General features: G+C 36.6%; 1 protein-coding gene across 1 annotated transcript in view; it reads left to right on the top strand.

Moving 5' to 3' along the window:
* XRN1 (5'-3' exoribonuclease 1) overlaps nucleotides 1-14840 on the top strand; it is a 155215-nt gene that overhangs the window by 110896 nt on the left and 29479 nt on the right. Inside the window, exons 31-33 of the mRNA XM_033092286.1 lie at nucleotides 5502-5709; nucleotides 6812-6907; nucleotides 12262-12370. Of these exons, the coding sequence (XP_032948177.1) occupies nucleotides 5502-5709; nucleotides 6812-6907; nucleotides 12262-12370 (413 nt within the window). The remainder of the gene's footprint in view (nucleotides 1-5501; nucleotides 5710-6811; nucleotides 6908-12261; nucleotides 12371-14840) is intronic.

Raw genomic sequence — 14840 nt, 5'->3', positions numbered from 1 at the left:
TAAGGTTTTTTTTTGTTTTTCTGAGGTAGGCTTGTAATGCTATAAACTTCTCGCTTACTGCTGCTTTTGCTTCATCCCCAAATTTTTGGTATGTCATATTGTCATTTTCATTTGTCTCTGTGTGTCTTTTGATTTCGCCTTTTATTTCTTCTTTACCCAATAGTTGTTCAGTAGCATGTTGTTTTAAAATCTCTACTATTTGTGGTTTTTACGGTTGGGTGGTTTGTTTTTAATTTAAATGGGTGAGACTCATTCATATCCATTTTGGGGTGCACTAATACAAAGAAAGTTTAACGTTTCAGGAAAAGAATCATGACAGAATGAGAAGCACAAGGGAATATTTGAAAGTGTGCGCTCTCTCACTTAACCTTTGTGTTACCTTGAGTATGTTAGTTAAAAGCAATATAATCCTCAGTTTCCTCATCTATAATGAAGATATATACTTCACTAGGTTTTTATGAAGACTAAGTGAAATCTTTTCCTGTTCTCCTTTCTTCCTTTTAAATACTGGTTAGACCTTCTGGTTAAGATAGCAGAGTAGGAAAATGCTGTGCTTGCCTCCTCCCATGATCACCTCAAAATTACAACTAAACTACGAATAACCATCATAGAGAATCATTTAAAGTCTAGATGAACAGAAGTCCTATAACTAAGAATATACAGAGGGGTTAATCATGAGACTGGTGGAGGGGTGATGACTCAGAATGGGCTGGTCCCACACCCATGTGTGGCAGTTAAAAATCAGGAGGGATGTTCCATCTGTGAAAGTGCCCCCTGAGGAGTGAGGAGTGAGCCTCACATCTGGCTCCCCATCCCAGGATTCCAGAGCCAGGGAGAGAAGTCCCACACTTCTGTGGCTGTGACAACCAGCGGGGATTGTGGCTGAATGAGACGGAGGGCTGTTGGGGGTCCCAGGAGCTCCTATTACAGGACTCATGCACAGACTTAGTCAGTGAAGGACTTAGTCACTCTGAGCTCCGTTCTGAGCTCCAGCAGCTTAAAAGATGTCAGGGACATATGGGGAGAAACTGAATTGTCTGGCTTCACAGCAAGGGCTGGGGAGACGACTTTCTTTCAGACAGAAGTGCTGGCAGAAACCATTGTTCCTTTGTTGAGCCCCACCACCACCCAGCTTGCATGTGCAGACAGGCACCATAGTGGAGTCTCCACCAACCGAGCTAACACCATTTTCCCCATCCTGGTCGTTCCCTAAGACCGTACCACACCCAACTTGCAGGCCGATCCAAGCAGCTTCCAGTGACTTTTCCATACAAATGGCCCATCTTGCTTGGCTCATGCTTCAGACTTTCCTAAAATCTCCCAAAGGTTCACAAACCCCAAACAAGCAGTATCTAGCCTCGGCGTGCCCTGTGTCTCTTGCAACACAGCCCCAAACTCAGCACTAGCAGCAGCTGACCTCAGTTTGCAGTTAACTCTCCCAAGCACCTCCAAGCCCAGCACAAGTGGCAACACACTGCACTTGTGCAACACACTGCAGATCACTTTGTAGGTCATACCAAGTGGCAGTTGGTGGGATAGACAAAGGGGCCTACACCTGAGCCCCTCCCAAGAAGCCCCAGTATGAACACACCCAGTGGCCAGCTTCAGACCACACCAGAGCACCACCCAACCAGCTCCACAAATAACACATCCAAAGGGCGGACTTGCCAAGCACCAGAGCTGCACTAAGGTGATTCTTGCTCCATAGCGTCAGCCCCCCTACAGCTCCACTATAATCATGGCCAGTCCTCATAACCAATCAGCCTGAGGACTAGTCCCTCCCATTGATGTGCCAACAGCAGTCATGACTCAACTACAACAGGAGGGCACACACAACCTACGCAAGGGACACACATGGAGCACCTGGCTCAGGTGACCAGGGGACTGTGTCATTGATCTCCACAGGACACCTACTACACAAGACCCCTCTGCCAAGACTGGGAGACACAGCAGCTCTACCTGTTACATAGAAATAAACACAGGGAGGCAGCCAAAATAAGGAGACAAAGAAACATGTCCCAAATGAAAGTTCAAAACAAAGCTCCAGAAAAAGAGCTAAACAAAATGTAGACAAGTAATCCATGAAAGGCAGAGTTTAAAACACTAGTTATAAGGATGCTTAACGATCTCAGTGAGAACTTCAGCAAAGAGATAGGAAGTATAAAAATGGAGATAAGAAATAAAAAAAGATCCAGTCAGAAATAAAGAATACAGTAACTCAAATGAAGAATATATTATAGGGAATCAGTAGATTAGATGAAGCAGAGGATTGAATCAGTGATTTGGAAGATATCAGAGAACACCCAATTAGAACAGCAAAAAGAAAAGAGAATCCAAAAGAATTGGGATAGTTTAAGGGGCCTCTGGGACAACATCAAGCACACCAACATTCGCATCATAGGGGTAGCAGAAGGAAAAGAGAGTAAGGAATTGAAAACCTATTTGAAGAAATAATGATGGAAAACTTCCCTAACCTGGTGAAGGAAATAGACGTACAAGCCCAGGAAGCACAGAATCCCAAACTAGATGAACCCAAATAGGCCCACACCAAGACACATCATAATTAAAATGCCAAAGGCTAAAGACAGAGAGAATCTTTAAAGCAGCAGGAAAAAACCAGTTAGTTACCTACAAGGGAGCTCCCATAAGACTGTCAGTTGCTTTCTCAACAGAAGCTTTGCAGGCCAGAAGGGATTGGCATGAACTATTCAACGTGATAAAAAACAAGGATCTACAACCAAGATTACACTACCCTACAAAGCTATCATTCAGAAGCAAAGGACAGATAAAGAGCTTCCCAGACAAAAAGCTAAAGGAGTTCGTTATCACCAAAGCAGTATTACAAAAAATGTGAAAGGGACTACTTTAAGAAAGGAAGAAAAAAATAATAAAGATTTTAAAAAGTGAATAATAAAATGGCAATAACTACATTATCTGTCAACCTAATCAAAAGACATAGTGTGATTGAATGGATAACAAAACAAACCCTTAAGTGTGCTGCCTGCAAGAGATTCACTTCAGATCGAAAGACACAGACTGAAAGTAAATGGATGAGAAAAAGATGTTTCATGAAAATGGAAATGAATAAAATAAAGCTGGGGTAGTAATACTTGTATCAGACAAAATAAACTTTAAAACAAAGGCTATAACAAGAGACAAAGACCCAATATTTGCACTTCTGGATATTTATCTGAAGAAACCTAAAACACCAATTTTAAAAGATAAATGCATCTATATGTTTGTTGCAGCATTATTTATAATAGACAAGATATAGAAGTGTCCATCAGTAGATAAATAGGTAAAAAGATGATGTGGAGGCCGGCTCAGTGGCTCAGGCAGTTGGAGCTCCGTGCTCCTAACACCAAAGGCTGCCGGTTCAATTCCCACGTGGGCCAGTGGGCTCTCAACCACAAGGTTGCCTGTTTGACTCCTCAACTCCTGCAAGGAATGGTGGGCTCCACGCCCTGCAACTAAGATTGACCACAGCACCGTAAGCTGAGCTGCTGTTGAGCTCCAGGATGGCTCAGTTGATTGGAGCCCGGGCTCTCAACCACAAGGTTGCCGTTTTGACTCCTCGACTCCCACAAGGGATGGTGGGCTGCGCCCCCTGCAACTAACAATGGCAACTGGACCTGGAGCTGAGTTGCGCCCTCCACAACTAAGATCGAAAGGACAACGACGACTTGGAAAAAATCCTGGAAGTACACACTGTTCCCCAATAAAGTCCTGTTTCCCTTCCCCAATAAAAAATCTTAAAAAAAAAAAAATGATGTGGTACATATATACAGTGGAATATTACTCAACCATAAAATAGAGTGAGATCTTGTCATTTGCAACAACCTGAATGGTCCTAGAGGATATTATGCTGAGTGAAATAAGTCAGACAGAGAAAAACAAATACCGTATGATTTTACTTATTGTGGAATCTATAAAATGAACAAATAAAACACAAACTAACTCATACAGGGAACATTTTGAGATTGCCAGATGGGAGGGGTTTGGGGGCATAGGTGAAAAGGGGAAGGGATTAAGAAATACAATTTGATAGTTACACAATAGTGTTGGGAATACAAAGCATATCATAGGGAATAGAGCCAATAATATTGTAATAATTTTATATAGTGTCAGATGGGTATTAGATTTATTGGGTCGATTGCTTCATAAGTTATATAAATATCTAATCACTATGATGTACATTTGAAACTAATATAATATTTGTAAGTCAACTGTAATTGAAAAATAAAAAATTAGCACAGCAAAAGTTTTTTTAAAAATTTTTAAATAGAAACTGGCTGGAAAACTTAACTAAATTTAGCCAAGTTTTTCTTTTTCTCCTCTGTTGTGATTAGTAGGTAATTAAAATAAACAATTGATTAGTCTCTTCTTTGCATAAAATCACCATTTTTAGTTCTTATAGCAAGTGATCACCCTCAGAATGCTGTTATTGTGGTTTTGCAATTTGAATGTGCCTCTTACCCAAAGACTTTACTGTTTGTACTCTTCAAATGCAGCAGCAGAGTCCGGATCCCATATGTGATTTTATTTTTCACAGAAATATTTGGTTACCAATAACCTTAACCCAATAACCGAAAATTTATTTTTGTGGTCATTAACTTTTTTCTCAGTGTCTGTTTTTCCCCTTCTAGGTAGAAGCAGTGGATTTCTTGACTGATAGAGAGCTGTAAAAAATTACTTGTCTATAGTACATTCATTTCTATAATGCAGCATCTATAGTTATCATTCTCACAAAAATATTTTCTGGAAATTTTACAAAGATTTCTCATTAAATAATGCTACTTCTCCATGATCTTGCAACATAAGAAAATTATATTCTCAGAGAGAAAAAATGTAGGTGATAGCGTTCAAAACTTTTGACAAGAGAAGGCTTATTTTAACATCTAACACTTCTATCTGGGCCAGGAAGGAAGGAAATCACAAATATTTATGTCTTAAGCCTTTCCACGTCCAGAACTTTAAGATGGGAAGATGAGGATTGAAAAAAGGCTGGACTCAACAATATACCTGGAGACAAATGTGATCAAAGCTAACATTTGCCCTGTCACGGAGATAGAGCCATACTTAAAGCCATACTGAGAATGGCTCCACACTTGGATAGCTCCTGGGCTTTCATAACCCAGACTGTACAAACCACAGTCTTTTAACGAATTTGACATTTAATTCATAAACTTTTAGTCATTCTCAGCTATTAAGTTGTAGGCTGCCTGATGGCAAACTAACCCACGTGCATACGAACACCTACACATAGAGCTACACCTCTAGAACAGTTTTTTCCCCATGTGGTAGCACTGACTAGTCTATTTAGAAACTTCTGAAATGCATCATCTTATAACCTGAGATTTTTCTATGATTTCAAGTTCCTCTACTGAATTTGAAAGTAGTATTTATTAATGTGGATTATGGACTGTCCACCCCAAAATTATCTCATTCTTCTCCATAGCACGTTTAGTATTATTTCCCTCTGACCCTGATTTTGTTTTTAGATGCTCGCCTGGTAGGGGTTATCGGCTACCAACGAGTGCCTTGGTGAACCTTTCTCATGGGAGTCGTGCTGAAACTGGAAATCAGAAGTTGACAGCCATTGTGAAACCACAGCCAGCTGTGAATCACTATAGCTCAAATCCATCAGTTTCGTGTGGGCATTTGGGAGGCCTGAACCATTCCCCTCAATCACTTTTTGTTCCTACACAAGTAAGACTCTTAGTCTTTAATTTCTCTCTACCCGCTTTAGACATCACAGGCTGACTATAAATGGAAACCTGATTTGACTTAGTTTTTAGAAAAGTTTTGGTTCGAGTCAATTCCAGATTTGTTTTAAACTAATAGGCTAGTAAAGAATGCTATTGATAAAATTCTACGAGTACCTAGTTATAAAATTAGTTATATTAAAGAAGAAAGATATTTATTTATATAATAATTAGCTTGAGAATCTTTTTTCTCTTTATACATTTGCTTTGAAATTAACATTTAAACTTTTTTTTATATAAGTCAAATGTCCTATGCTATCTGCTATAAAATAACATTAATTTGAAAGATAAAAGAGGACTATATCATGTTTATCAGAAGCAATTTCTAAGTTCCCACCATGCAACTCGTGGGTGATTTCCTTTATTTCATCTTCCCGGTGACAAAAATCAAATTGTTTTGTGTGAGACACTTAACTTTATTTAATTCCATGGCCACAAATCTTAACCACACTTTTTAATCCAAATAATGTTTGGATTATGACTAATTAGAAAACACAGATCAGTAGATAATAACAAACGAAACGGAAGCAAAAATCCTCTCAAGTCTCATAGGTAGCCACTGTTAAATTTTGGTGCATATTTTTTCCAGAGTTTTAAACTGTATGAGAACAATTCCCCATAAGTAATAGCTCCTTTTTAATCTATTAGATTGCTTTTGTGTAAGATGGAGATTTTTAAAATAAAATCATTAGATGTTAGTGTAAATGGGATAATATATCAGCACATTGAAAGACAAAAAGAGTCTGTTGGTGGGGATATTGATTCAGTATAATCTTTTACAGTATTTGTTATGCTTTAAATGCTTTTCAATAAAACCATTCAAAACCAATTACAGTTGGAGTGAAGAAAGCCATTTTCACTCCAATAGAGTATCTTTATGGTGACTATACTGAGCTCCAGAAAAAAAGAAATGAGATTTCATATAGTGAAAATTAAACATCCTCTTTACTGCTAAATAATTTTGATGAATAAATTATTTGATTTTTCATATGAAGCTTTATTTTTTAATGTTTCTGTTCCTTAAGAAATTTATTTTGTTTTGCCAGGTACTTACTAAAGATGATGATGAATTTTGCAACATTTGGCAGTCCTTACAGGGATCTGGAAAGGTTCCACACTTTCAGCCAACTCTACAAGAAAAGGTTAGTATGTCTTGTTTGATGGACATTTAATTTTGTATTTCTTTTTCAGGTATGTAATGATTTTTTTTTCTCCTGAAATCTCACAGAGAAATAACAGTTTCGATCATGAATTTGCATAATTCTGTTCAGCCATATATAAGTTTTTTGACCAGTGAGTGAAAATATAGACAATTTTTCTTTTAAGTCAGTTTTGGATTTTTTTCAGTTGTTTACACAATCATAATAACTATATTTTAAACTCAACAAAGGCCTAAATGGCGCTCATTAACTTACTCATTTCCACTTGAATGTGTAGCTTTATGCTGGCAGTTGGTATTTTAAAAGATGAATGAGCAAATTCACATTCCCTGGTAGCGATCGAGAAGAGGAAAGAAATTCTGCGAAAAAGGTAGACTCAGACAAAGAAAACAAAAGAGAACAGGAATGAATTTCTACTACATTTTTTGCAGGTTACTGACCTTTCTTCTTAGCTTAGGTCAAGAGGGAATATTCTGTCAAGTTTATAAACCAGTAGCCTGCACCCTGAGGGACGCCAGTGATGGTGGTGTTGTCAGAGCTAGAAAGGGGAAAATAGCAAAGGGAATGACTAAAATAAATATAAAAAGTGAGAGTGACAAAGTGCACAGGTCTTTCTGCCAATGTGCTATTATAAAGTTTCCTTTTATCATCCATAAATCGTTTCTACCTAAATATAGTCCGTGTCCAGATTTTCAAACCCTCTTTTCCTCCTTAATTTATTTGGTACTGCTAACCACTCATTCTTCAGGAGGGCTTTATTATCATTCATCCAACACATATTTATTGAATGCACCAGGCATTGTTCTATGCAGTGAGAATACAGCTGTAAACAAAAATCCTGGCCTCATACAATTAATGTTCTTGGAGGAGAGGACAATAAGTAAGATAAGTAAATTACATGCTATCTTAGACCAAAATATACACGTTTGAGAAAAATTGCAGAGAAGAAGACAGGAAATGTTGAGGGCATGAAGGGGAGGTTTTGCAGTTTTAAATGGAATTGTCAGGTGAAATTTGAGCAAAGATTTGAATGAAATGAAGAATGAGGCATATAGATATCTGAGAGGAGAATATTCCAGACAAATTCAATGGCCCTGTTAGAGGGACGATCCTGGCATACTCAAGGAAGAGAAAGACCATTATGGATGAATTAGTAGGGTGGGTTGTAGGAAATGTAATAGAGAAGTGACATGTTGATATCAAGGCAGGACCTTCTGGGCTATTATAAAGACGTTGACTTTTACGCAGTGAGGGATCACTCTGCCTGCTATTTTGAGAACAGAATGTAGAGGAACCAGGTAGGAAGCAGATTAGTTAGGAGACTACTGAAATCAACCAGGTGGAGTTGATATGGATCTAGACCAGGGTAATAGGAGCCTGTGAGAAGTAGTCCAATTCTAGACATATTTGGAAGGGATTGTCAGCTGATGGTGAATTCAATATGGCGGTAAAAGAGAAAGAATGGACTAAAGGATGTGACTCTTAAGGTCTGAGTAACTAATAGGATAGAATGGCTATTAACTGAGATGGGGAGGATTGCAGGTCAAGCAGGTTTGTGGAGGAAGATCAAGAGTTCAGTTTTGAATATGGTAAGTTTGAGATGTATATTAAACATTTAAGGGAAGATGTGGAGTTGGCCATTGAGTATGTAGGTCATGGAAGATGTCCAAACTGGACATAGAATTTGAGAATATGTATATGTATATGTATATATGGCCCAAAAAAGTATACTCGTGACTTGTATTCACCTTTTATTATCGGTATATATTGTATAAAAGATGACTTGTATTCATCTTTTATTATCGGTATTTATTATCGGTATATATTGCAATTTTAATACAGTTTTTTCCTTTCAAATGTATATACATTTTTTTGGCATCCTCTGAGTGTGTGTGTGTGTGTATTTTTACTCTTTCTCTGTAATATTTTTTTACAATGAGACCCCAAACCGTTTACTCAGTTCCCACAAATTGACCTTAGATTGTCATCCCAGGCCTAGATTAACCTCCTGTCTCTGTCTTCTGTTTCTTCTCTTTCCTTTCTAGTTCTTCTTAGATAATACTGTCTGATAAATCTTTCCTAAAGACCCTTTAATTTGTCTTAGCTCTGTGGAATAATTAGATAAAGAATAATTAATTAGAGCTCCTGAGTTTGAACTCAGTTTGTGCCTTGAGGCAGTGTGGTTTGATAAATCTCCTATTGGACTCAGAATCAGGAAATCAGGTTTTGTGACTCAAATAGAGCAAATCTGATTTCCCTGGTCCTCTTTGGCTTATGTATAAAAGTAAGTTATTGGACTTAGATCATCTCAGAAGTCTTCTCTAGCCCTAAAAGAGTGTTATTCAAATGGGGTTCCCTGTTTAGTACTGCTGGAATTCAGCCTCAACTCAAACTAATATTTAGACCTTTTATAATTTAACCTTACCTAATTCTTATATAAAGTATGTCCAATTATTTGGTAAAATGGTCTCTTCCAGTCAGATTGGTCTCTTTACTTTCCCTTTCCCACAGATAATTTTCATTTCAGGTTATCTGTTCTTGTTCCTTCCACTTAGGATGCCTTTCCTCTCTCACTACCAAAATTTCCCTAAGGGTCAGTTAAAATCTACTAGTCATGTTACCACCTGTTTCCTTGGGATGGAACTCAACTTTTGATACTATATTTCCTAAGAATCTTCTGCATGCATCTCTTGTTATTGGTTGCTATTTCCTTATTTATATCAGTTGAATACTCCAGTGTTTCGTCTCCTATATGTTGCAAGAATTAGGAGCCACCACACATAACACTTATATCCATGAGACATTAAAAAGCAGCCTGATACTCATCCGATGAACAAATTCTAGAAAACTCAACATGATAAAAAAAAAAAAAAATTGAAGCTTCTGGAAAAGACAAAACTATGGAACCAGTAAAAAGGTCAGGGGTTCCCAGAGGTTAGGGAGAGAAAGAGGGATGAACTGGCAGAGCACAGAATACTTTTAGGATACTGAGAAATACTCTACATGATACTATTCTCAACATAAGAAATGTCCAAACCTGTAAAGAATTTTTCTAAGAGTTTATTTGAGCCAAACTGACAACATGCCAGGAAGCAAGATCCGAGATGCTCCCCAGAATGACAGTTTGCAATTTCTTTTATGCATTTGAAAGTAGGGAGGGAATGTAAGGAAACTTACATGAAAGTGGGAGAAAGCAAGACCGGGAAATATTTATGATTAGATTACAGGTTAAGATTATATGCTTTCTTGAGGGTGGTTACCCTTCTGAGGGATCTGAAAAAGAGGCATTTCAAAGATGTGTTAACCTAGATGCACAGAAACAATGGACAGGGCTTAGCTTAAGGCAAAAATAACCTTTTATTAGGAAAGTTCCAGGCCTGAAGCATACTACCCACCATAAGCTGCCCAGTTAGGAATTTATAATCAGATCACCCTGTGAGGTTACTTTCAGTTAGATTTATTACAAAGCCTCTTTTTCATTCTTGCTATAATTATAATGGTGGATATACATCATTTTACGTTTGTCCAAACCCATAGATGGTACAGCACCAAGAATGAACGCAGTGTAAACTGTGGACTTCGGGTGATAGTCATGTGTCAGTGTAGGTTCATCAATTGTAAAAAACATACCACTCTTGTGAGGGAGGCTGCGTGTGTGGGCACCGGGGTACCTGGGACATCTCTGGACCTTCCTCTCAATTTTGTTATGAAACTAAAATGGCTCTAAAAAAAAATCTTCAAAAAAAATTTAAGCCTTTATTGGCAAAATATGACAACATGACTGACACAAATAGCTTTATTTAGATATCAAATAAAACAACCTAAAAAACTATACTCAAAACTAGAATATTTTCTTTCTAATTGAACTTATGGCACACGTTTTCTCTGGAATGACACTGTAAACATGGATTTTAGAATTAGAACTGAAATGCCAGCTCTCCTGTTATTTAATGCTATAACCAAATTATCACTTTGAACCTCAGTTTACTCATCTACATAATGGAATAAAAATCTGCCATAGCATTTTTATGATTATAGCATTGTTATAATGACATTAAGATAATGGATGCAAAGTACATCTTACCATCCCTGGCACATAATAGACACTTACGCACAATATTTGTTCATGCCAGTCTATTAATCCTGATGTTCTAATTCCCTTCCTTAGAGTCACAGTCCCCATAATGTACCTCTGTGGCCCAAATTCCACCAGCTGTTTGCTATGCAGACAGAAAGGTCTTCTTGACCCTTCAGGGTGGAAGAACCCTTGGTGTTCTGTGCATCTGTGCCCCTTTGACCCACCTTCCCACTGGGGTGTGTCACAGCTGTTTTCAAACGTGCCCACTGTCAACAAGGACACAATATGCCTTTGTATCCAGTGTCCATTTGTGCTCAGAAGAAAATAAATAGGGCCCACCAAAAGCAAGATTATGAAATAATACATTTGTATTTAACATCTACAGCCTCTGCTTTTGTTTCTTCCGCGTTAACTGTGGAAAGTTAGCTATACCTTTTTAACTTCAGGCCTCTTCTATCAGAAAACAATGGGATATGATATGATCTTAGATGAAACTTACTCATATCATTTTGCTAATTCTGCACTGTCTCAATTACTGGAACTTTATAATCAGTTTTGCTGTCCGATAACAGTCTTCCATCATTTGAAAACCTTGACAATCTAAATGCTAGTTAATAAAAATCACGTATTGAGAGGATTGAAGAAGGACTAATATACTCAACTTTGATATCAGAGGCAGAAATGATGAATTTTCAAAAACTTTTTAGTGGAAATTTAAAAAATAATGATGTCAAGAAAATAGTATAATGAGCCCATAGGCACTCCTCCCTTACCTTGCACATGTCTTCTACAACACCTACTCATTTCCCAGCCCCGCCTACTCCAACGGTAGGATTATTTTGAAGCAAATCTAGAGGAATCTTTAGAAGCTGGTATTTCTGTTATGAAGAAACATGTACCTAAAGTTTAATCTGTTCTTTAGTTTCTGTATTAACTTCAAGGAAAATTAGATTTAACGTTTTCTATAGAAAGTAACATTTTTGTAAAATGATAATTTTCTATGTATATTGCTATCTAAGTGATGCAGAGAGAAATATCTAATAGAGTGATGATCATTTAGTTAATGATGGTTATTTCTGGGTGGTAGAATTTGAGTGTTATTTTAAAATTCTCTATACTTTTTTTCATTCCTTTTTTTTTCCTAATGAGTTACCTCCTTTTTATAAAAATAATAAAATATTTATTAAACATTGAAGAAAAGGTCTAATTACAATATTAAGAGTTTGTTTAAATCATTTGTAAAAATTTTAACTTTCAGGTTGCAGTTCTACCTCAAGAAATAAGTCAAGTAGCTCTACATCATAAATCTGGCTTACGTGACAATGATGTTAAATATCAGCAAAGAAAACATGAGCCTCACAGAAAATGTAAGTTTTAGGTTAGAAAATTATATTTGTGGTTTTAACTGCTGCTTTTTATTTCTATGAATTAACAACTTTACTGAGTTATAATTCACATAGCATAAAATTCATCCTTTTAAAGTATACGTCCTTTTAAAGTGACGTTTCTTGTATTTTCACAAAGTTGTACAACTAATACCACTATGTAAATTGAGAACATTTTCATCACCCCAAAAAGAAAAATCATACCTATTAGAAGTCATTCCTCCAGCCTCTGGCAACCACTAATTTACTTTCTGCCTCTATGGATTGGCCTGTTCTGGACATTTCATATAAATGGAAACATAAAATATGTGACCTTTTATGACTGGATTCTTTCACTAGGCATAATGTTTTCAAGGTTTATTCATGTGGCAGCATGTATCAATACTTCATTACTTTTTATAGCTGAATAACATTCCATTGAATGAATACTACATTATGTTGATCCATTCATCTATTGATGGACATTTGGGTTGTTCCACTTGGGGGCTGTAATGAATAATGCTGCTGTGAATATCTGTGTACAAGTTTTCGTGTGAACATATGTTTAGGTAACACCCGTATAACATGGTTGTTAGGTTACTTAAAAATGCCGTGTTATATGAAACAAAGAATTAGTGCAAAAAAGGGTGTTAGGTTCTAAAAATTAAAAAAAACATACTATTATATTTTTATAATTAAGAGAAATATTTTTATTAAAGCAATTTTCACCAAAAGTATAGCATATTAATATGTATTAAATAATGTTTTCTTTGTCATCACTACTAAGCTTTTATTGCATTCTGTGTTGTTCAGGGATTTCCCTAATTTCGAATGAGATATCTTTTGCTCTTAAAAGCTCTTATTAAGCTCCGTGTTGTTTGGGGATTTCTCTAATTCTCAAACGTGTTAGAGCGAAACCCTGTTATAGAAGTGCTGTGTTATAAGGGGGTTTCCTGTATTGTTCTCTTGGATATATATGAATTAGTAGAATTACTGAGTCATATGTTAACTCTATGTTTAACTTTTTGTGGAATTATCAGACTTTTCCAAAATAGTTACACCATTTTATATTTCTACCAGCAACGTATAAGCTTCTAATTTCTTCGCATCCTCCATAACACTTGTTATTGTCTGTCTTTTAAGCTTTTTAATTTATTTAAAAAAAGATTTTTTTCAGTTACAGTTGACATTCAATATTATTTTACATTAGTTTCAGGTGTATAGCATAGTTGTTAGACATTTATAATTTATATAGTGATCCCCCCGATTAGTCTAGTACCCACCTGGTACTATACATAGTTGTTGCAACATTATTGACTATATTCCCTATGCTGTACTTTACATCCCCATGACTATTTTGTAACTGCCAATTTGTACTTCTTAATCCCTTTCCCATTGTTTCCCAGATCCCCAAACCCCTCCCTTCTAGCAACTATCAGTTTGTTCCCTGTGTCTGTGAGTCTGTTTCTGTTTTGTTTGTTTATTTTATTTTTTAGATTTCACATATAAGTGAGATTATGCGGTATTTGTTTTTCTGTCTGTCTTGTTTCACTGACAGCAATACACTCTCAGCCCATCCATGTTGTCGCAGAAGATAAGATTTCATTCTTTTTTATGGCTGAGTAATAGTCCATTGTATATACTATGTACCACCTCTTCTTTAATCATCTATTGATGGACACCCAGATTGCCTCCATATTTTGGCTATTGTAAATAGTTCTGCAGTGAACATAGGGGTGTGTATAACTTTCCGAATTAGTGTTTTGGATTTCTTCTAATAAATACCCAGAAGCGAAATTACTTGGTTATAAGGTAGTACAATTTTTTGTACTACCTTTTATTTTTTGAGGAATCTCCAAACCGTTTTCCATAGTGGCTGCAGTAGTTTGCAGTCTCACTAACAGTGCACAAGGGTTCCCTTTTCTCCACATTGGCTTTCTGATACTAATATTAATTTTGTTATCCTGCTACTTTACTGAATTCACTTATCAGTTCAATAGTTTTTGTGTGGAATCTTTAGGGTTCTCTGTGTGTAGTATCATGTCATCTGCAACTAATGGCAGTTACTTCTTCCATTACAATTTGGATGCCTTTTATTTCTTTTTCTTGTCTGAATGCTGTGGCTAAGACTTCCAATACTATGTTGAATAAAAGTGGTGAAAGTGGGCATCCTTGTCTTTTTCCTGATCTTAAGGGGAATGCTTTTAGCTTTTCCCCATTGAGTATGATGTTAGCAGTGATTTTGTCATATTTGGGCTTTATTATGTTGAGGGATGTTCCCTCTATTCTCACTTTGCTGAAAGTATTTATTATAAATGGACGCTGGATTTTTTTCAAACACTTTTGATGCATCTATTGATAGGATCATATGATTTTTACCTTTCATTTTGTTTATGTGGTGTATCACATTAATTGATTTGTGGATATTGAACTACTCTTGCGTCTTAAGACTAAATCCCACTTGATCATGGTG

This window comes from Rhinolophus ferrumequinum, chromosome 2 (assembly GCF_004115265.2).
Source record: "Rhinolophus ferrumequinum isolate MPI-CBG mRhiFer1 chromosome 2, mRhiFer1_v1.p, whole genome shotgun sequence".
Taxonomy (NCBI): domain Eukaryota; kingdom Metazoa; phylum Chordata; class Mammalia; order Chiroptera; family Rhinolophidae; genus Rhinolophus; species Rhinolophus ferrumequinum.
This window is presented reverse-complemented; position numbering and strand designations above follow the sequence as displayed.